We start from the raw sequence: 22,176 nt of genomic DNA on the forward strand, positions 1-22,176 counted from the left end.
ATTTACTTCCTCCTCTAACATTCTAGAACCTTAACTGGAATAAGTTCTAAAAAAACAAGGTGGTAGAAAAAAAAATAGAATAACACTTTGCAGAGAGATACATTTCTAAAAGGATGTTTATTTATTTTTTCTAAAGCGGATTTCAACAAAATTCAAGATTCTTCCAGGAGTAACAGCAAAACCACCCTCAATGCATTTGATGAAATGGATGAATTTCCAGAAACTTCAGTGTAGAAATGGAGCCCATTTCAGAGCTGCTGTAACATGGGCCTGCCTGAGGCTGCTGGCGGGGTCCTGGACTCTGTGCTGAGGGCTCTCCAGAGGACTGGCGACGGACTGCCTGCTGAGAAGCGGAAAGTACCCTCAAGCTGAGAAGTGGAAAGCACCTTCATGCTTAGAAGGAGACTGAACTGAGAGGCAGCTGTCAGTCTGTGTGCAAAACGCCCTGGATGCCGCCATGCTGGGTTTTGTTGATTGGCAGAGTGTGTAAATCCATTGGCAACAGTCCTGAGAGCAGGCCTGAGAGTCCCTGAGGTCCTGGTGAATCACCATTTGACCAGCTACAGGTCTGCTCAGCTCGGGGAGAGGGGTGGTAAGGAAGAGATAGGGGCCTATAGGCAGGGAGAGTCTTTCTCCCAACTTAGATCACCTTACCAAGTCCCCTACTGTGACTGGGCCTCCTGAATTTAAAGGGCTCTTGATCTCATCCCAGAGGCTGCAGGTGACTGAGCTCAGTCAGATATCCTGGAGGAGGAGACCAACAAGTTATGGAAGTGCTCTTCTAGAACCTTCAGAGAATAGGAAACACCCCTGGAATTCCCAGGCTCAAACTGTCTCAAATGAAGAGACATTTTTTTTTTAGTAGCATAATTAGCACCAGGTTTTTATTTTCAAGGGGAAAAAGACATTTCACTTTTGAATGAAAATTACTTCAGATGAAGTATGCAATTTTAAAAGTTGAAAAAGAGATGTTGGAATTTGGGGACATGAGTATTATATACTTGGCTTCAGGATGGCCAGAGCAAGGACAAAAAGCTTTTCTTTATGCACACAGAAATCCACACAAGACACGCTAGGCAGGCTGCAGGGCCGCTGTGATCTGGGTGAAAGATCTTGGCTCTTTTCCTTGTCCTGGTCTTGCAGAAGCTTATGCCTCTGCACTGGGAACCTGGCTTCACTGAAACAGAAATAGCAGCTGCTCTATTTATATGGTCTTAAATCTTAGAGGTTACTATTATACAACAGTATTTCTCCATTGGAGGAATTTAACAAAATACTTGAAATGCTCTGGTAGTATTTTTGTTAACTGTGAATTTTGAAGTTGAGGAGAAGGTGTGTGAGAGAAGTGTTTGTCCAGACTTGGGCCTTATTTTTAGACCCTCATCATTTATTTTTCTCCCTGTGAAATCAGAGAGTCAGTATGGGGGCAGAGGTGAAGCGGATGCAGAAATTTTCCAGATTACTAGATCTGAAACAACCAGAAAATCCACATTGTTGCAATTATCTAAAAGGAATCATGTGGGAATTTTTAAGGTAGCACTATAAACATATTAACCATGCAATTTAATTTTAAATGGCACAACAATAAATTTGACCTTTAATTTGGCAACTGGTGAGTTAATCTGACTTGAGGCAAACGGAGGAAGCCTAGCAGTGTCTCAGAGTCCTTTTCTCACTCTGGATTGCTCTGAGGCAGTTTAGCTGAGGGGTAGGGGGCAGGGTAGAAACTTGACCTTGGTGGCCTGGGTGGGCCAGGTCAGAGAGACAGGAGATGGGTTGAGGACTGAGCCTAGGAGCTGCACAGTCTACAGCTCCTCACGCCTGCCGCCCCTGGGAACCAAACTGCTCCAGACCAGGGCAGACCAAGTTCAGCAGTGAGTCAGGGAGGAAAGGTCTAAGCATGTCCTCTGGAGAAGGTCAGATTTGGGGAGGGAAGATTGTCAGGGAGGCAGGTGGAGCAGATATATTCCAGATGGGCAAAGCGAGTCCTAAAGGTTGGACATTTTAGAGAGAGATGGCGTTCAATTCAGCTCAGCAACTGCTCCACATATTGAAGATGCATAAGCAGAAGCAGGCAAACACCTATTAGGGATGCTATTAAAGAGGCCAATCAGACTGTTTAGTTTGGAGATTCTCTAAAGCAGCCTTCCATATCTGGAATTACCTACTTGCATTTGTCCTGAGCAGATGTCCTGTTTGGAGGGCAGTCACTTGGTTGGATGCTTTTAGAATGGAGCTGCAAATTCCAGAATTGTTTTGACTCAGATATGGGGGGGACAAAGCTGTATGACTGTCCATTTCCTGCTTATGCAAAAAGACAAAGATCTAGTTAGGCAAGGAAGTGAAGCAAATAGAAATCACAAATGAGCTCTTTGTTTTCTCACAGATGGAGAGCTGCTCTCTGGAGCTGGGTGGAATTTGTTGTCAGGACCATTTTCTGCACTGATAATTTTCCCACAGGTGGCATCCCCCACAAGACTTTCAGCCTACCTGGTCTGAGTCTAGGTGGGCTTATCAAGGGGCAGGGGGGAGGCAATGAGTCAAAGCACATCGGTTTAAAAGGACCAGCTCCTTATTTATATCTGAGGCTCAGAAAGGTAGATAGACTTGGTCAGTCATGCAGGAAGTGATATCAGAGTTGTTAGAGCTGGAGAGTTCTGATTCCGGGAACACAGATATCTCCAGCACCTTCATTGTTATCTCTTCTAGCAGAGTAAATCTGAATCTGCTGTTGTATTTGGCATAGGTTAGGGGATTAGGGCTTTTTGCTCAGATGACTCATTTGGCAGTCCATGCAGTCCCTCTGATAGGTTTAACACTCAAGCTTGCACAAAACTACACTCCACTCACCATGCTGCATAAATGTGTGGGTGTGTCGGTGTGTGAGGACATCTTAGATTTCCATGTTTACATTTCAGTACTTAAAGGTGAAAGCATTTTCCAGGGATGGACCCTTGCATGTTTAGCATTTCTGGCTGACAAGTCATTTTAGCTAAACTCTGCCTGCAGAAGAGTCCATTATTCCAGATGTCATACGATGCATTGTTGGAATAACAATGGTGCTTGCCTTGCTCCCTGAGATGTGGGAGAAGCTGGGTGAGGTTGTACTGTGAAGTCACTAAGCTCTAGAAGGCTCTCGCTTGAGAGCCCAGTGTTACTGATGTTCCTTTCCTTCCTCAAGGCCTGTGAACAGAGTCCTTTGCTCTGGGCGGGGCCCAGGGAGAGGGGCCATCATCTGGGCCTGTAAGCATACTTGATTTCTGAACTGATGTACATGTTTTTACTGTGATCTTGGTCCCAAATACAGAATTCTCACCTGTTCTCACTGAAAGTGCCTGATCCTTGTAAATTCTAATTTGCCTACTTGCTCTTAGTATTGTGTGTAAGTGTGAGACTCTGTGTCCAAGAAAGAAGTCATAGAATAAGAACATTTTAGTGTCATTGAAAAAATCCTTTTATGATTTCTAATAAATATTTATTTTGCCTTGTTATGATCATGTTTCATCCTTGTCTTAGCTGTGCCCATATGGAAACTGACTAGAAATCCTAGAGTATTGCTTAGCGGGTAAAGGGGAGGTCATGTGTTGGATCTACAGAATTATTATTGGTGCTGGCTCAGGGACAGAGTCGCCATGCTGACACAGACCACCTTTGTGCAGTCTTCCTATTTCAAAGTGCTTTAAAGCACCACTACCCATTTGAGCCACTCAATGACTCTAGAAGCAGTTTGAACAGAGTCTCCGAGTCTCCTTTCACTCAATGCAGCACAGCTTAGCCAGCTTTGCAGTCCAGTCTGTGTGATCTGAGCACTGCTTTATCCATGTAACTGACCCCTGCAGGCTCTCAACTAAGTTTGCATGGTTACAAAACCATGGCTCCACCTGGAGACCAGAAAGTATATCTCCCTCTAGTCTCTTCATAGGACTTTACAAGCAGGCAAGGAGAAAATATGTGTACGATTGGATGACTATCATTGTTGCCCAACTCATAGTATATATGCCCTTTATTCCATTCTTTTATTTCATAAGGATGGCAATTCTCAACTTGAGTACCAAGATTTTGCTGTGTCTGAATGAACTGCAGAATTTGCAAACAACTTAAGTGACATGCTGCATTTGACGAATTAATGTACTTAATTCAGATGATTCCCAGAAGAATGCCCTTCACTGGGATGTGTCTTTTTGAGTGGCAGAGAAACAGGAATCACACATAATCCACATTCCAGTTCAAATATACTTGAGCCCATAATCTAGGAATGTGCCATTCACAGAAACATTCTGGCTGGATGGGTAGGAAAAAGGTGGGAAGTTAGGTCCATGGGAATGAATATTCTTAGGGTACTTGATACTGGGCAAAACTACCTTCCAAAGGTATTTTGCAATTTTCCAGTTTTTGAGATGGCATCATTCCCTATTTTGAAGCTTTCCATCCATATCAGTTGCTTTAACAATGAAGTTTTATTTCCTTGATGAGTGTTATAACCTCATTTAATTGGTGTGGAGATTTGAGACTTGAAGAGAGATGGAATCACACAGAAAGGTCACATGCTTTTTCCTGGGCCAAGCACCCAGGTTCTCTGAATGTAACTGGCGCTAGTCTAGTAGTGTGCATGAGTTTGTGTCACAGGTGGTCTAGCCTTGCCTGAATCACACTTAAAAATAGTGCAGATGGGCCCGCCCCGGTGGCCCAGCGGGTTAAAGTACAGCAGCACTGAGAAGCTAAAGCCACTTCCGCATGAGTTCGATTCCCGCCTGCCCCGGAGGTGACCACATGGCGTGGCAGACCTCTCCTGACCCACCCGCTGCTCCCCTCAGCAGTGTACTTCGTTGATCTGCCTGTTCTGCTCCCCACTCTGTCCCTGGTGAAGCCTTTCACTGCCCCTACACTTCTGGCCTGTACCCCAGCTCTGTATGCACAAGTATTTTTAAAAAATGGTTAAAATCATGGAAAAGAAATGCAGGTAGGTACTGGGAATGTGAGTGTGAAATAAGGCTTCAAGGGAGAACATTGAGCCAAGGCGACAGTAGTAGGGAGTGGTTGCATTTGAAGAAGGAGAATCTCTGTGGCCCAGTTGCTGGGAGTACAGGAACAAAGGAAGCTGGAGAGGGGCCCAGAGCAGGTAGGACCTGTCCAGTCATGGTGAGAGTTTGCGATTTTGGGGAGCCACCTAAACATTTTATGCAGGGGGATTTCCAAATGTGAACTTTTACCTGTTTTTTGCAATGGGGTTGGAAGTTTAAAAAGGGGGTGTGTCCCTGTGTGCCATCCACTGGGACACACTGCAGTGTAGAGTGCACCGAGTTCTGCACAGAGTGGTGGGAATTCTTAGGCAGTGACAGGAAAGAAAGAAGGCAAAGAGAAGGGAGAGGCACTGGAGGATTGTTAAGGCCTTTCAGTAGAGAAGGGCTATTTGAGCACATTTGGTTACTTAGCTAGCCTTCACTGGTTCTTATTAGGATGTGGATCCTGAGAAAGACACCATTAATGTTTTCAAGATGGGTGAAAGTAGAAAGGGAGAAGGAGAAAGTCAAGACAGCTTAAGGATGAAATGAGAGTTAAGTTGCATTTTGAAGGAAAAATAAGAATTAGCTAAAGTTCTGAGGAACAGGGGAGATGGAAGAAGGAGGGAGAAAACTGTGGAAGGACCAACCCCTGTGAAGGCATACAGAAATAAAACAACAGAAAACAGGCTGAAACAGTCAACCCAAAAGAAGAAGGGCTGTGAGACGTACGGCAGAGAAGAGCAGATCTTAAAGGGCTCTTTGTAAGATCTGAATGTGAGTAATTTATTAAGTATATTCTGTTCTAAGCACTGTGGTAAGCGCTCATATGCACTGGCCCACTGAATCCTCACACTGCTCCCAGGAGCGGGGCACTATTATTATAAACAATACACTTTGTAATTGAGAAAAATGAATTTGTAGATTATTATAAATAACCAAAGAAAGACTGAAAGTGGATAAATTCACATGGCAATATGTAATATTTTTTTAAAAAATCACATCAATTAGAAGCCCTGGTAACTATAAGTGACAAATAAAATTAGACTTTATAGAAACAATACAAAAATAAAACTACATGAAAGGAAAATTTCATATTGTGAATTTTGTAGCTAAAACTGATAGAAGAACAAAGTATCGCCAACATTTACATCTGGAAAAAAGACCCAGAAAACTCGGACTTAGATATAAAATGCCAAGGAACATTAATAGTAGGATACCAAGGAAACTGAGTAAAGCTTATACATACAAACACTGATTGATACATTTTACAACAGATTTCCAAAGGAAGAAACTTTATTGCAGTGAAAATGATTTTGGTAAAGTGCCAAAGAAGTGCTGAAATAATTAGAAACAGTTTAACTGTGCTATATAAAACACTGAATATGGAATAAAATTGGCTCAAAGGGACCTGCTCCGGAAAAATAAAAATGTTTCTATCTGTATCTGTTCTAGATAATATTAATATGATTTTGGTAAATTCATTTAAAACTTTTAACATGAGTGCTTAGGGGTCCAAGCCACGGGGTAAAATGCCCCCTACTGGGCAGCTGTGGCCTAGGAGGAGGGTTCCTGTAAGGGCAGGCGACAGGGAAGCTGCGTTTCAGCCCAAGGACTTTTGATAAGAATCATGAGAGGCGAGGGTTGGAGTATTTAGAACCCGGGGGAGGGGGGAATTTCCTGAAGAACATACTTTCACACCAGAGATGTGGATCACATTTCCACTGTGCCCACTGCTCTCTGCTATTTGTCTTTACCATATATGCTGCTGGAGTTCACAGCAAGTGTGTTCTTTCAAAGTGAGAAGTGACAGCTGCGAGGAATATGCCTCTTAACACGGTTGCCAAGTTGGGAAGGACCATTAGGAGCGGGAGGGCATGCTAGAGAGGAGGCGCTTTGTGGCAAAGGGCCATTCAGAATTTCTTCATTTATTCATGATGGTACATTAACAATCAGCCCTCATTTGTCATTCACATTTCATCTTCAAAAGAACATTAAAAAACCTATGGGTATCACAACTATTACTAATGTTTATTGACTGGATACTTAGTATCATCATTAATTCAGATATGAAATAGCATAGAATTTAAAAATAGTAAGTCTGCACCATTAGTTTCTAATAACATTTACACATTACTTGAAAACATACAACACTTAATTCTCTGCCCAAAGTAGTACTTTTTTTTGGTGTATTATATCCATTTCAATTTTAAAATTTGAATTTAAAGGTTGTTTATTAAGAAAGTTAAACTATCAAAGTATAATATATAAAAAGTTATGCAGAAATAAGAAGTGCATTTCTTCAAGTAAGTTACATACATAAAGTATGATAGTTTTAAAAATATTCATTAATTTATTCATTCAAGAAATTCACCTGAATGCTCACTGTGTGCAAGGCACTGGGCGAGGTGCGAGGGAGTGAAGCTGAGTGAGGCACAACCCTGCTCTCCAGGAGCTGACAATCTAGCAGTTTTTCAAGATATTGTATAAGCCGTGAGCTAGAGGTGACTTCTAATGTAAAGAGAAGTGAATACTTTTTGCATCGAGTGTTAATTTAGTTGTCTTTGCGAAAGCTTCCTTCTTTTCATAATATGCCGCTTCATTTATGAACGCAGGGTACACGGTACAGTCTCCGCCCAATGAGATAGTCTGTCCATCAAGAGTTAAAAACATGGGATCCCCAGGGTGCATTGGTTTCCAGTCTTGGTCCTCTCAGGAAACAATTAAAATACATAAATTATATTTTTCTCTCACTCTAAAAATGTTATGTCAATGTCTACACAACTAACAAATGATAACACTGCATTCTTAAGATGCCTTGAGAGACCTGTGGTAATCTGACTAAATTGATATGGAGTGAGTTCTTTTGGCAGCAGTGTTGAGAGTACCCTTTTAATTTTTATAGCTGACATATGAGCTTTCTTTAATACCAAGGTTGCTTTACATGTTGTCAGAGATTTATAATATTAAAAGGCAAAACTAAATGTACATCTCCCTGAGTGTACATTCTTTTTTATTTGTTAGCTAGTTAAATTGTTCTCAGCAAAATTTAGGCGGTATCTGTAAAGAGTCTTATGTGGACAAGAATGTTCTCTGTTGGGAACAAACAAAAGTAATACTGTGCCTGCATACAAGGAAGTCTTTTTCTGATGGAGACTGATGAGGGGTGGCAGAGAACTTGGAAAAGCCACCCCTTATTATCGTAATATGTGTTTCCATAATGTGATTAAAAATGGAGCTATCTGAAAGTGTCTGTACCAGGGATTTGACCCTTTGAGCATGAAAACACAAGTGTTGACATACTATAGGGACTCTAAGAGCAATATTTTTCAAAACATGTTTGCAAATCATGTAGAGATCTTGTTAAAATGCAGATTCTGATTCTGTAGGACTAGGGCCCTGAGACTTTGTATTTCTAATATCAGCATCACCTGAGAGTTATTAGAACAGCAGATTTTTATTCCCAGTTACTGACCTACTGTATCAAAACCTTCATGCTAGATCCCCAGAGGCTTACATATGCAATGTTGAGAAACAATGCATTGGAGCCCCTTTTCCAGTGCTGGCTATAAATTATAATTACCTGGGACCTCTCAGAAAGGGTTAAAAGTCCAGCTTTGATAATCTATTAGGTAACTTCCATCTCTGAGGCCTGAAGGTAGGTAGGGTCTTCAGACTGGGGATGGAAACTTTGTTCTACCCTTCTTTGCCTTTACTTTTGTCTGTTACAGACTTAAGCCTTCTATACCCCTCCAAGATCCATTCCTTTCTCTTTCATTATCCCGTCATTGATCAGACCAGATAAGAAGCAGTTAATCAGGGTCCTGAGCAGAGTTAGGGAATGGTGGGAGAAAATGTTCTGAAGAGAGTGGTCCTGATTATTTTATTTTGGCACATTGAGTGGTGATCACAGGCAGCAATGAAGCCACATGCAAAAGCATTAGTTCTGGATCTGTCGTTGACAACTACATGGTTATAGGAAGGCTTTAACTTCTGAGCCTCTGAAACAGACATAATAATATCTGCCCACTACATTTGGACAACTCACTATTCTGTTAAGGTATGTAGTTATTTTCATTTCTAGGTCACAGTTTAGACTTTAGTTTATCTAGATGATAAATTTCATGAGAGGAGAAGCCATGTTTATGGGTATATCCTCAGAGCTAGCACAGGATATGCTCAACAAATATCTGTTCATTGAAAAGCTGAATATCCAACCTATCTTGCTAGGTTTATTAGAGCATCAAATGCATTGAGTATGTAAAATGCTTTGTGAGTTGTAAAGTTCTAGCTAAATGGGAGACATCGTCATTTTGAATGTTTTAAAGGAATAACAAATGTTACCTGCAGATCAGGGTGGATAATAGCAGTAATTTCCCCACATTCATTCCTGGGATAGTCAACTTTTTCCAGTATTTTATAGACATCAATAGTACAGGGAGGAAATTCTTTTCCTATAGCAAAAACAATATGTATAAATAGCAACTACAAAGCAAAAAAACCTCCTGAAAAGGGGAAGTTGATACTTTAAAGAAGGAAGAACAATAACCAAAAAAATGAAGACTGTTATAGGGAGAAAACACACACACACACACACACACACACACACACTCTCACTCACTCTTACAATTTGAGAAACAACTCCATTCATTGAAATTACTTACCTTTATTGAAACTATGTATAAAATCAAGGGCATGTTTAATTATTTTTCTCATTTGATCCAAAATATCTGCTCTCAGAACTCCTTGAGGTTGGGGACCAACTTCTATGCCTATTACAGAAGAGAAGATAGTCACATTTATTATTAGAATATATTACAAGTTTGAAGACTTTAATACCTCAACATGTAGAATCCCTTAATTAAAAATTATTTAAAAGGTAGAGCATATAGCATCATGGAAGATATTTGTGACAAAATGGTAGGCAAAAAATGAAGTTGAACATTTACATGTACAAGTTATACATACAATGAATAATAACTGGGAGAGACCATGGGAAAAAATATCAGTTATGTTAAAGCAGCAAGATTTTTTTTAATTGTTCTTCAACAGTGCTAAAATATTTAAAAACCATAACACAGTAGAAAGAGATAGGCAAAATTATACTTATATTCAGCAAAATAACACGTGGTCACAAATAAAACCTATCATAAACCTATCATTTAACTGACATTAGAAGAGACATCTATTTAGTCATAGAAATCTAGACTAGATAGACTATGGATTTAAACTATGGACAATCATTTAACCCTAAAGCAGCATTCTTGTGCTTAACATAGCAACTGATCCTGATAAGGTAGAGAAATACTCTTTGAAAATTAGACCGTAAGAGCTCAACAGATATTTATAGGACACTGTACCCTAAAAGTCTGAATACATATTCTTTTCAATACGTATTTTTCATGGGAGACCACAGGCTGGGTCACAAAACAAGTGTCAATAACTTCATGAAGACTGAAATCGCTAATCACAATTCTATTAAATTAGAAATAAACCATAAAAGAAGGAAAACCTTCTAATATGTAAAGAATAAACAACAGATTACTGAATGACTATTGAGTTAATGAGGAATCAAAGAAATTTAAAAATACCTCAAGACAAAGATGAGGGAACACCTTACCAGAATATATGCTACACAGCACAAACTATAGTAGGTGGGAAATACACAGCAATAAAGGTTCATATGAAGAAACAAGAAAGAACACAGATAATTACCCTTACCTCTCACCTTAAGGAACAGAAAAAGATGAATAAATGAAACCAAAAACCAGTAGAAGGAAGGAAATAATAAAAATTAGCATTTAATCAGAAATCAGAAAGACTAAATGGTTAATGAAGCCAAAGTTGGTTGCAAAACAGAAAAACCTCAGGCTAGGCTCAAAAGAAAAACAGGGAGAAAATCCAATAAATGGAAGCAAAAGAGAGTTACAATAGACATCTGAGAAGTACAGAGGATCGTAAGAGATTACTATGAACAACTCTCTGCCAGTGAATAATCCAGAAGAGACAAATTCTTAGAAATATACAACCTTCTAAGGCTTAATCAGCAAGAAAACCTGAACAGATCAATTATAAATAAGGATATCAAAACAGGAATCAAAAACATCTCAAAACACAAAAGCCCAGACTCAGGGAGTTCCACTAGTGAGGTCTACAAGACCTTCAAAAACAAACTAATCCCTGTCCTCAAACTCTTACAAAAAAATTGAGAAAATGGGGATGCTTCCATACACATTTTATGAGGCCAACATTACCCTGACACCAAGCCAGAAAAAGAAAAGCAGACTAATTTCCTTGATGAATAGATGCAAAAATTCTCAATAAAATCTTAGCAAACCAAATTCAACAATGCATTAAAAGGATCACATACACCATGGTCAAGCAGGATGTATTCCAGGAGATGGGATGGTTCAACAGCTGAAAATCTACCAATGTAGATTAATCACATTAACAAAAGGGAAGAAAAACTATGTGGTCATAACAAGAGATGCCGGGAAAGTATTTGATGAGCTCCAACTTCCATATAGGATAAAAACCTTTAAAAAACTGGGGAATAGATAGAACATTTCTTAAAACAATAAGGTAAAAAATGTAAACCCATAGCTAATATCATTCTCAATAGTGAAAAACTGAAAGCTTTCCCACCAACATCTGTTATAAAGATGTCCACTTTCACCACTACTATTCAATGTAGCAGAAAAATAATCTGGGGGTTCCCAACATATTAAAAATAGACCTACCATTTAATTCAGCAATTTGACTCCTAAGGATGCAAAAATGCTAACTCAAAGGGATATATGCACTCTTAGGTCACTATTAATAATAACCCAGTTAGAGAAATAACCTAAGTGTCCAAGGTCAGATGAGTATAGTAGTAATATGTGTGTGTGTGTATGTATGTGTGTGTGTGTGTATGTATGAATGTTTCTATCCATCTATTTACCTACTGACACAATAAAGTGCCATTCAGTTATAAGAAAAGATAAACTTTTCTGGAGGATGCAACTGGAGAGGCTAGTACTAACTGAAGTTAGTCAGGAGTAAGTCAAATAGTAGATAGATTTAGCTGCCCCCCCAGCCCCCTGTGGTGGTGCAATGGGTTAACCTCAGCATTATGAGGCTATCCACAACCACTGCAGCACAGGTTCAATCCCTGACCAGGGAGATGACCCACATGGCATGGCAGACCTCTCCTGACCTTCCTGCTGCTCACCTCAGCAGGGGAATGTACTGAAATATATTTCAGTAGATCTAACTGTTCTGCTCCTCACTCTGTCTCTAGTGAATCCTCTCACACTCTGCACCTCTGGCCTGTGCCCCAGTTCTTGTATGCATAAATAAATAAATCTTTAGAAAATACTAGATAGGTTGACTTATATGTAGAATATAGAGAAACAAAACAAATGGTCAGATAAAACCAGACCGGTAACAAACCCTAGAAATCCCACTATAGAACTGAGGTTACTAGAGGTAGAGGAGAGGGGAAGCAAAGTAGAAAAGGGGTACAAGGGTCCATGGTGAAGGCACAAGGGTGTTTTGGTGGAGGGTATGGTGCAGTAACATGCATCTGAAGGGTGTATACCTCTAACCTAACCTATACCTATACCTCTAAACCATATAGTATCATAAACCAATGTTACATCAGTAAACAAATATTCTTAAAAATAATTTTCCTCTAGGATATAGTTTGATCAGATGTGACACTGGGAAAGAGGACAGGACTTACCAACAGGATACTTGGCTATCGAACGAGTGGTTGCATATTTGAGGGAAGGATGCTCAATAAGATAGACATAGCAAGGTAATGGAGCCAAAGAAGTCTGAAAGGAATGAAAACATCTTTTTTATTATACAAAGACCATGTTTTATTCTCTGTGCATACCTTCAATATGCTTTACACTATCAACTAAGATTAGCTTTATGAAATATGCCCTAAGGCCCAATATTATTATTATATATTTGAATTATGAATAGTATTCTGGGTAAAATGTAAACAATTTTCTGAATCAAGATCAAAGTCTATGAAATAAAATTTCCTTCTGAATGGATTTTTTATTTTGTCCCAACATTTGTTACACTTACTATTTAGCTTAGTGTTGGTATCCTATAGAAGTCAGTTTCTATTTCTGTGGTCCAGGTCTCTACATATGTTGGGTAACTTCCCCAACCCCCACTTATCTGAATGAGAATTCAAAACAGGCCTCTCAGTTTTGATGACAATGCCAGTCAGGCTGCTCTGGTGCCTGGTAACCAAAGCATTCAGCTCTCCCTTCAAGGAGCAAAAAGAATAGCTGCATTATGATCTCCTACCAGAATTACTATCTAGTTATTAAAAACACAAGGGAAACAAAACAACAGCATTTTATAAAAATTAACCTTTACTATATGCTAGATATTAAGCTAAAAACTTTAAATATTTATCTCATTTATGGCATTTAATAGTCATATGAGGTAAGTGTTATACCAGTTTTACAAAATCCAGAAAGTAAGGTTTTGGGAGTTGAGTATCTTGTCTAAGGCTTATGAGTGATAAAACTAGGATCTGAAACTAGCTTCTTTTAGCTGTACTGCTAAAACTCTTTTCACTAAATCATACTAGCTCTTTGGAAGGAAGGTTATCTGTTATAAAGCACTTAATTCACTATTTTATTTTTGCTTACTTGCTATTTTCCAGCAATTTTTCCCTAGCTGTAGATACTGGATGGCTATACTTTTCAACTTCTAGATTTCTATTGTATGAAGCTATACAACTATTTATTGTATAAAGCACTGAAAGACTGATTGTTATTGAAGTACCTAAATCAAATGGCAAAAAAAAGTAGTACTAAAGAGCCAATATTTTAATCATTGATCCTTAGTTAGCATTAAGTATCTATTTCTTGAGTTATTTCTACTGCATCATTAAAAATTTTGGTACCCATTTTACTCAGTTTTACCAACTAGCCTGTGATGGCTGTCTGGATAAGAGATTTACAATTTTAAAGACACAAGAATCATGTGTTTTATTATTTGATTCATCATACTTGCTCTTTTACTCATTGCCCTTTCTCTTGCCTGTGCCACTGACCTTCTGATGCTCTGCACACTCCCTATCTCTCTGGTTGTTCATATCTACATTTGACTTAAAAGTACAGGTTCTATGCTAACTTATAAATGAATAACTTTGACATTACCTTAATATAATGACACATCTGAATTAAAAAGTCATTCCTGGAATCTTCAAGAATAAGAGTGCAACCCATATTAGAAGTAGTGTTGTGAAGGTCAAAAATAATGTCATAGGAATCTTCACTATCTTTTGGACCAAATAAATGGTTTATTTCTTGAGCCCTTCTCACTTCATATGGCAAATCCTCTGACATTTTTTTGCTGTTATTAGCAGAAAGAAAAAAATTAACAACATCTGTGGCTAAGATAACATAAATATACAATAAGAACACAATGTATAAGGACCAGTTGCCAAACCTTTAATATGAAAGATCTGTGAGGGTAGGGAAACATTTGGTAACTTTGTAAGTGAAAAATTACAATTTTTCCTCTATCTGATTCCATAAAATGTTGCATTGACATGCCTGCAAATAATTATTTATATGGCTAGTTGCAGGAAGACCATTTCAAATAGAATTTACCATTTGATTTTCACTTTGAACAAAATCTACTCACTAGGTAACCATCTGCTTCTTAGTAGTTTATGTGTATTGGGCTATTATGGGACCGGACCATCAAATGCATTTACAGATACTGTATGCTCTAGCACTAAAACTCTGTATACTCTAGCACTGTATACTCTAATGCACTAAAACAATTAAACATAGGTGCTCACACAAAGTAATTAGGGATTCTTAGTTGAAGTCCAGGAATCAGTAATGGTCTAGGGACAAGACAAATGTCTGTAAACCCTGCAAAAAAAGTGAAAATTTGGATGAGGATTAATAATTTTTATTGGTTTCTCAAATGAATTCCTATCTTCCCACTCTTATTCTCCCACAATGGTTAGGGCACATATTTTACCATACATTATGATGGTTTTAAACAGATTTTTCTTCTTTAAGCCATTCAACTTCATTTCTTTCTAATTAAATTTATTTTTATGCCCTGATTACTTTTGCTAGTATCTTCTAGTGGCCTACAGTTTCACCTGGATAATCCCTACCTGGAAAGCAACCAAGAAGGTGGACACCCATTGTTTTTTTTTTTGACTAGGAAACATAAATCAAGAGGACAAAAGATGCATGCCAAAGATGGTCTAGTGGTAAGGTGGAAAGGCCTGAGGATTTATGTTATCACTAAGCTGCTGTACCAACCCTGGACTGCTGACCTCTGAACTTAAGATTTATGGAAAAGAAACCTTATTTGCTTAAATGATTGTTTTTAGGTTTCTATTATAAGCAATCAAAACATAGTCCCTAACATAGACATATTATATATATATGTGTGTGTGTGTGTGTGTGTGTGTATACATTACAAAATTTATTCACAAACAACTCTATGAGGTTCTTTTACCACCAACTGATTTGCTTCTAATTCTTTCCCAGGTAAATAAATGGCCCCACTAGTCACTCAGTTTCTCAGAGTCAAGGCTTGAAGTCTTCAAAGATAATGGGAACTTTGAGTTCTCATATCTGGAATCCTAAGTACCACAGGAAGAGTCCAAAGAGATAAAGCCCCCCCGGCAAAAAGTCAGGAGGAATATCCTTAAGGGTGGTATTAGCTATACTAAATTATTTAAATCTAAAAGGGATTTTGAAAGGATTTTTCAGCAGGGAAGAGACATGATAAATTTGCGTGTCAGGATGATCCCTCCATCGCTGCCACAATACAGAGAATTGATGTAAGGAAGGGTAACAGTAGATGTAGAAAGATTCTTTAGGAGGTTGCTCTGTATTTCTTTAAAAATACAATAGAAAAAGTAAGTTGGTAAAAATTGAGAGAAGTTGATTTTGTGAAACACTTGCAATAATTCAGTACTTGAATACTTGGATGACTTATAAACCATAGACAGAGGTGGGAGAACAGGGAAAGTTGTAAGGGATTTCCATGGGGGATTTGGAGGCTAATGGTGAGAAAAAAAGAATAAAGGAATAGGAGCAAATTTCAGAGAGGAGGGACTGAAGAAGGTGGTTTATTATTTCATAAATCTTCATAAATACCCCGAAAGAGAACTCTAGCTTCTAAACAAAATTAAAGGTAACAAACAGGAAAAGAATTTAATTTAAAAGACTGATTTCACTGAAATATATACCACTGAGTAGTCATAATAACTAAACTTACCCTAGTTCATTTCAGAGTTATTTGGGAAGATAACACACCAACTAAGAGTTATTCTTTAGCAAATTCTCACTTGTAATATGAACATTACTTAGCAACTATTTTAGGTGGAAAAATAAAAATTGTGTCAACATAACCTCAGTCATGAAGATAAAACACTTTTGAAATTAAAAAAGTGAAAAAATTATGCTAGAAAAACTGTAACTTACCACACAAGCTATAACTAATATATAACTGCTCTGGAAAACATCTATTTCATAAACGAAGGCACATTTGCACTACACAGTAATCATCGTTTGATTTGTGGTGATATTTAACTTAGGTAACCTCTGAATTCAAACTGCATTTATTAGAAAATCAGTGCATGTCTTATAACATAGCTAGTTGTCTGCCAACTCCTGGAAGGTAGGAACTGTTTTATACATAGTTTTTTTACTCCTACAGTGCTCTGAGAAGAGTAGGTATTTACTAATATTTTTAGGTAAATGAGAGCAGTTAAAAAGCAAGTACTTAGTAGCCCATATATATATAGTAATACCTATAATGATTTAATTATTGCATGGGTAGTAGTACCTATAATGTAGGGTATTATGATTGTGTATACAAGCGTTATAAATAAACCAGTCTTTACCTGTCATTAATTCACCACCGAATTAAATACATCCACTCATCAGATCTCAGAATGTGTTAATGTTTTCTGATGATCGGTATTTAGTCACTCTTTCATTAAAGAAACAAATTGAAACATTTACACTTCTCAACTAGAACTTTATGAACTACCATAAACAAAATTGAGTAAAAAGTAGTAGTTAATAACCTAGAAAGTTAATAGTACATTTGTATGCAAGCACACTGGTAAAATACTAATTAAAGCAAAGTATTATTGACGTCACTTTTGGACCCCACACTAACTCCAAAACTGACATCATTATTTACATCTGTTTCTTTAAAAATGCAAGTTTAACTCATAGCAGGAGTATAATGGACCAGGCGAGAAAATAACAAGAATAATTTACAGCCATATATCAGAGACATTTTGTAGGGGTGGAGTGGGGAATGGGATAAAAAACGGGGGTGGGGGATGGGGAGGGAAGTGCACGGGATTACGGTGATGGCACACGGGAAACCCTCGGGGATTACAATTGAGATGGGGGAAAAAATGTACAAAATGATGTAAAAATAAACTGTTATAAAATTAAAAAAAATTACAAGATTAAAGTAATAACCTTAGTCACTTATGTTTTAGTCTGTATAGAATACATTTAAAAAGAAAACCAATGAAAGACAGTATGGTGCTTTAAAAAGTTTATAAAACAGCATGTGAATGCCCAGTTTAGAGAACAGTGTAATTCATAATGGAGTATAATTAAAAGTGAAAGTGATTTTACAGTAGCAACAATACATAGGAGTATCACATGCAGATATACATTTATGTGTTCTCTCACACAGTCCACTTTTTATACACACATACATACTACACAAAATAGAGACTTACCCAAGATTTTCAAGGTCAAAAACTCGATTCAGGTCACAGTCAATATATCTGGTACACTTCTTCACTGCTCTGGGATTGGTAATAAATGGCTTTACCTCGAGCCCTGTCCTCTGAATCTCAGCGCCATTCTCTAGCCAGTGTTTAACTAGAAATACTCCTGTTAGCTCATTCCCATGAGTTCCTCCAAAGATAGCAACCTTTTTTATAGGATCTCCATCAAAGTGACAAGAAGTCATTTTGTCAAGCAGTTTTATCTAATGTCTGCAACTGAGAAGAGAGAGCAAAGAAAACTCAATTTCTTAAGAAAGCTTTAAGGCTCAATGAGACTTTAACCAAAGTGCAAAGTGCAGAGTTCTTGCATGGAATATATTGTAATTTTCTGTCACAAGTATATGGACACTCCCTGATTTAGCTCTGCCCTTTACCATATTTGGATTAAAATATGCAAATATTAAGGAGACATTCTGTTGTTTACTTTAACTTCTAACTCCCTCAAATGGTCAGTAGATCTAAATACAATAATACATTAGCATTTTCAACTAGTATGAAAATTTTGTTTTCCTTTCAGCTAGAATGTCACCTAATGGTGCTTTCAGAACTACTTATAATAATAAAAATATCTTTATACATTCCTAATCCTGAAAAATATAAAAAATAAAGAAATGACCCATAATATGCATGTTATTATTCAATACTTACATTTCCCCTGCATTCAAAAACATTTCTTCTCTGAATGAGTTTAAGACCTTCATTATCTGAGGACTTTTAAATCTTATCTCTGTAACCTGTCAGAAGCAGATCCACAGAGAACTACTCTGGAACTAGCACTTTCTGTCAAATTGCTTTTTCATGGCCAGAGATACAAGGCCAAATCAACATGAATGGAATTTAAAAAACATTTTGGAGCATGATTTAGTTTCTTTCCCATGAAATTTTGGTAATTGTTTGGCTTCCGAGGAATCTGCCTTCCTCTTTTGTCTCTATATACGTAAGGAAAAGCAACCATTAGTGATTTCAAATTTTTGCAATGGGTGAAAATGCCTTGGGGCATGCTAAATATTTATGAATTTATATAGACATAGTCTAACTCACTGGCAGCAAGGAATCTCCACTGGAACATGTTACTCAAGAGGGGGTCTAGTTAGGGGAAACTATGAAAAATACTAAGATGATAGTATTATATCCCTTTGGAGAAATGAGGCTGAACCAAATCTGATTTAATTTCATGCTCAATCATCTAGAAAGTCAAATATGTTCAACAGGAAATACTATGTATCAGTAATGATAGGTTATTTGATAGGCTACAACAACAGTAATTCACTACAATTTCAGAGTATTTTAATTTATAACATGTTACCTCAGTTATTTCATATTTCATAATTTACAACATATTACCCCAGTTTATTCATATAGTCACTTTGTAAGATAGGGTGGGATAGGTACTGAACCTCCATTTCAGGGGTAAAGGCAAGGTTAAATAATTTGGGCAAAGTTCCACATATACCACAAGAAAATTAGGCCTGGGATCAGGTTTTCTGATTCTAAGTCCAGTGCTTTTCACAGAGCAATAAGGTACTCCCTGTTATTTTTAGTCTTCCCAAAATTCTAATTTTGCTCTTTTGGAATTCACATAAACAGTCACTACAGTGTGTTCCAGAAACAAACAAGCATACAAACAAAATACATGATAGAAATACAAAATGTGAATGCTTCATAGTATTTAATAAACCAATTCCCATCTCCTTTAAGAAATTATAATGCAGATAAAGCAAAATAATAAAATCTAAATTTACACATTAAAGTACTAAGAAAAAGCCCTTGTAGCCTTTGATTTTCTGCCCACATCAATGTACACTGAATACTTCATTGTCAATGATGAAAACAAGTACAGACATAAACAAATGATAGTGGTATTGTTTAGTTACTTCAATATTAAAAGCAGTAACTATGGTGGATTATTAACATGATTACGTTTTGCTTCTTTTCTACCAATTTGTGTGGTTAGTTCTGTCCTTTGCCCTAGTCTGTTTGGAAATGCTGTTTCAGTTATTTACTCGGAGCTGGCACAAATGACTTGCATTTCAAGGCTTGTTTTATGGAATTCTAACAGATCAGCACTTTGAAGTACAATTAACATTCATAAAGTTTCCCTTGCATGTCAAAATGAATAACTTTTTTGAGAGTTAATGAATATACTTACCTTGTTTATTGAGTACAGAGTTTGTCTTCTCCAGAAAGCTTTATTAGAGTAAAAAAGAAAGCATTTCCTTAGAACTAGAGCAATGGAGGCTTTTCATACTCTTATACCAACTTAACTTCCAAAAGATTTTTAACTCCCTGTTTCCCAAAGTACATTAAAAATTTGAGCCCCACATATAATTTTTTACTAAATTAGTTTTTTTTTCTTTTAGAGTAGAGAACTGATAGTATACAAAGTGGAACTATTTCTAGTTGTCACTATCTCACTGTTAGGTTGAATATTTAATTTTTTATAAAGTACTTAAAAGAACCATAACAATTTTTTTGGGGGGTGAATATCAATGGCGGATTTATTAGTAAATTACTGTAATAATGTAAAAAACAATAAATCTTTCATAATCAAGGCTGTTCAATATATTGATGGCAGAAACCTTGCGGGAAACAAATTTTAAACTGTGGTTATTTCCAAACTAGTATTGTTGAGGGATAAGGAGTGCCTTCTTACCAACCATACATAAGGTGCTTCAGATATAATGTGATTATCGAGCAGTCATGTAATCAAACTACTTTCACTTTTAATTTTCTTTTCCCCCTGTGGCCCTATTGTACTCATCCATACTGACCAACTTTGCAGCTGGAAAGAAATGATAACCACAATATGACAGTAAACAAGATAAGTTTGCTACAGAGAAATTATTTTATAAAATTTCAATACCCACTTATAAAAACTCTAAACAAGATGGGAATAGAAGAGACTATTTCAATACAATAAAGACTGTATATCACAAACCAAAAGCCAATATATTGCTCAATGGGGAAAATCTTAGTATAAAGTAGCTTCATCTAGTACTGGAGATTTTGGTTAGAGCTATTAGATGAGAACAAAAAATAAAGGGAAGCCAAGTAGAAAGAGAAAGTTAAACTATCACTATTCACAAATAATATATTATCTGTAGAAAATCCTAAAGATTACATTTGAAATAACTCAGATCAATCTAACAGAGGAAGTAAAAGACCCATAAATGAGAACATTAAGATGTTACTAAAGGATTTATACAGTGACGTAAGGAGATGGGAGGATATCCCATGCTCATGGATGTGGAGAATCAATATACTCAAAATGACTAACCTGCCTAAAATGATGTACAAATTTAATGCAATCCTCATAAAAATACCAGAAGTATTTTCAGAGAAAAAATTCAAAAAAAACCCTGACATTTACATAGAACCACATAGGGCTTCGGACTGCAAAAACAACCCTGGAAAAATGGGAAATGAAGATATTAATGTTATCTTACATCAAATTTTACTATCTACCAACACTACTGAAACAATATAGTATTAGCACAAAAATAGAAACATGGATCAGTGGAAGAAAATTGAAAGCCGAGAAATAAATCCTCATAGGTCCTAGCACCTAATCTATGATAAGGCAGCTATGAACATACAAATGAAGAAAAGACAGTCTCTTTAACAAACATTGTAGAGAAACCTGAAAAATTTATTAAATGAATGAGGTTGTATTACTCTCTAACCCATACACAAAAATAAACCACAAATCTATTAAAGATTTAGATATATCTGCAACAAAAATACAAATAAGGAAACAGTGCTGATGCATTCTATGTTATCAATAATACAGGTATTTTTGGTGAGTTGATCCCTATGGCAAGAAAATTAAAAAACAAACAAACAAACAAAAAACTCAAGTTAAAAAGCTTCTATACATGGGCTCTCCCTGGTGGCACAACTGGTTAAAGCACTGCATTATGAAGCTCTATGAAGCCACTGCAGCACGAGTTTCATTCCTGGCCAGGAATGGTGTGGCAGACCTCTTCTGAACTACCCGCTGCTACCTTCAGCAGTGTACTTTGTCAATTTTCCTGTTCTGCTCCCCAACATGTCTCTAGTGAATCCTCTCACCACCACACCTCTGGCCTGTAGCTCAGTTCTATAAGCATAAATAAATAAATCTTTTTTTTTTTTAAAAAGGCTTCTATACAGTGAAAGAAAATACAAAACTATTGAAATATATACCCTAATAAATGGCAGGAAAACATTTACACAACTGAGAAGCAATTAATATCCAAGATATATTAAAAACTCAGTATTTCCCGGATGGTTTCACTCATAGCAGGAGTATAATGGACCAGGCGAGAAAATAACAAAAATAATGAACAACCATAGACCAGAGACATTCTGTGGGGGTGGAGT

General features: G+C 37.1%; 2 protein-coding genes across 6 annotated transcripts in view; one reads left to right on the plus strand and one right to left on the minus strand.

The window, feature by feature from the left end:
• Positions 1–315, plus strand: part of TRPV3 (transient receptor potential cation channel, subfamily V, member 3) — a 28,286-nt gene extending 27,971 nt beyond the window's left edge. Inside the window, exon 18 of the mRNA XM_004684769.1 lies at positions 137–315. Coding sequence (XP_004684826.1) covers positions 137–234 — 98 coding nt within the window. The 3' untranslated portion in view covers positions 235–315. The remainder of the gene's footprint in view (positions 1–136) is intronic.
• On the minus strand, positions 170–19,998 carry ASPA (aspartoacylase). Of its 5 annotated transcripts, none has more exons than XM_012726418.1 (8): positions 19,964–19,998; positions 17,764–18,030; positions 14,174–14,369; positions 12,727–12,820; positions 9,665–9,772; positions 9,345–9,454; positions 2,165–2,301; positions 218–343 (listed from the first exon to the last, which is right to left on the minus strand). In XM_012726418.1, the coding sequence occupies exons 2-8, from the start codon at positions 17,997–17,999 to the stop codon at positions 226–228; spliced, it is 999 nt and encodes a 332-aa protein (XP_012581872.1). In that variant the 5' UTR covers positions 18,000–18,030; positions 19,964–19,998; the 3' UTR covers positions 218–225. The 5 variants fall into 5 exon arrangements, with proteins under 5 accessions (XP_012581875.1, XP_012581874.1, XP_012581872.1 ...); XM_012726419.1 differs by lacking the exon at positions 19,964–19,998 and adding an exon at positions 18,463–18,563; XM_012726421.1 differs by lacking the exon at positions 19,964–19,998 and having other exon boundaries at positions 170–340; positions 2,169–2,301; positions 17,764–18,107.
• Between the last annotated feature and the right edge of the window lie 2,178 nt (positions 19,999–22,176).

The sequence above is a fragment of the Condylura cristata genome, unplaced genomic scaffold (assembly GCF_000260355.1).
Source record: "Condylura cristata isolate star-nosed mole 26May11 unplaced genomic scaffold, ConCri1.0 scaffold00017, whole genome shotgun sequence".
NCBI lineage: Eukaryota > Metazoa > Chordata > Mammalia > Eulipotyphla > Talpidae > Condylura > Condylura cristata.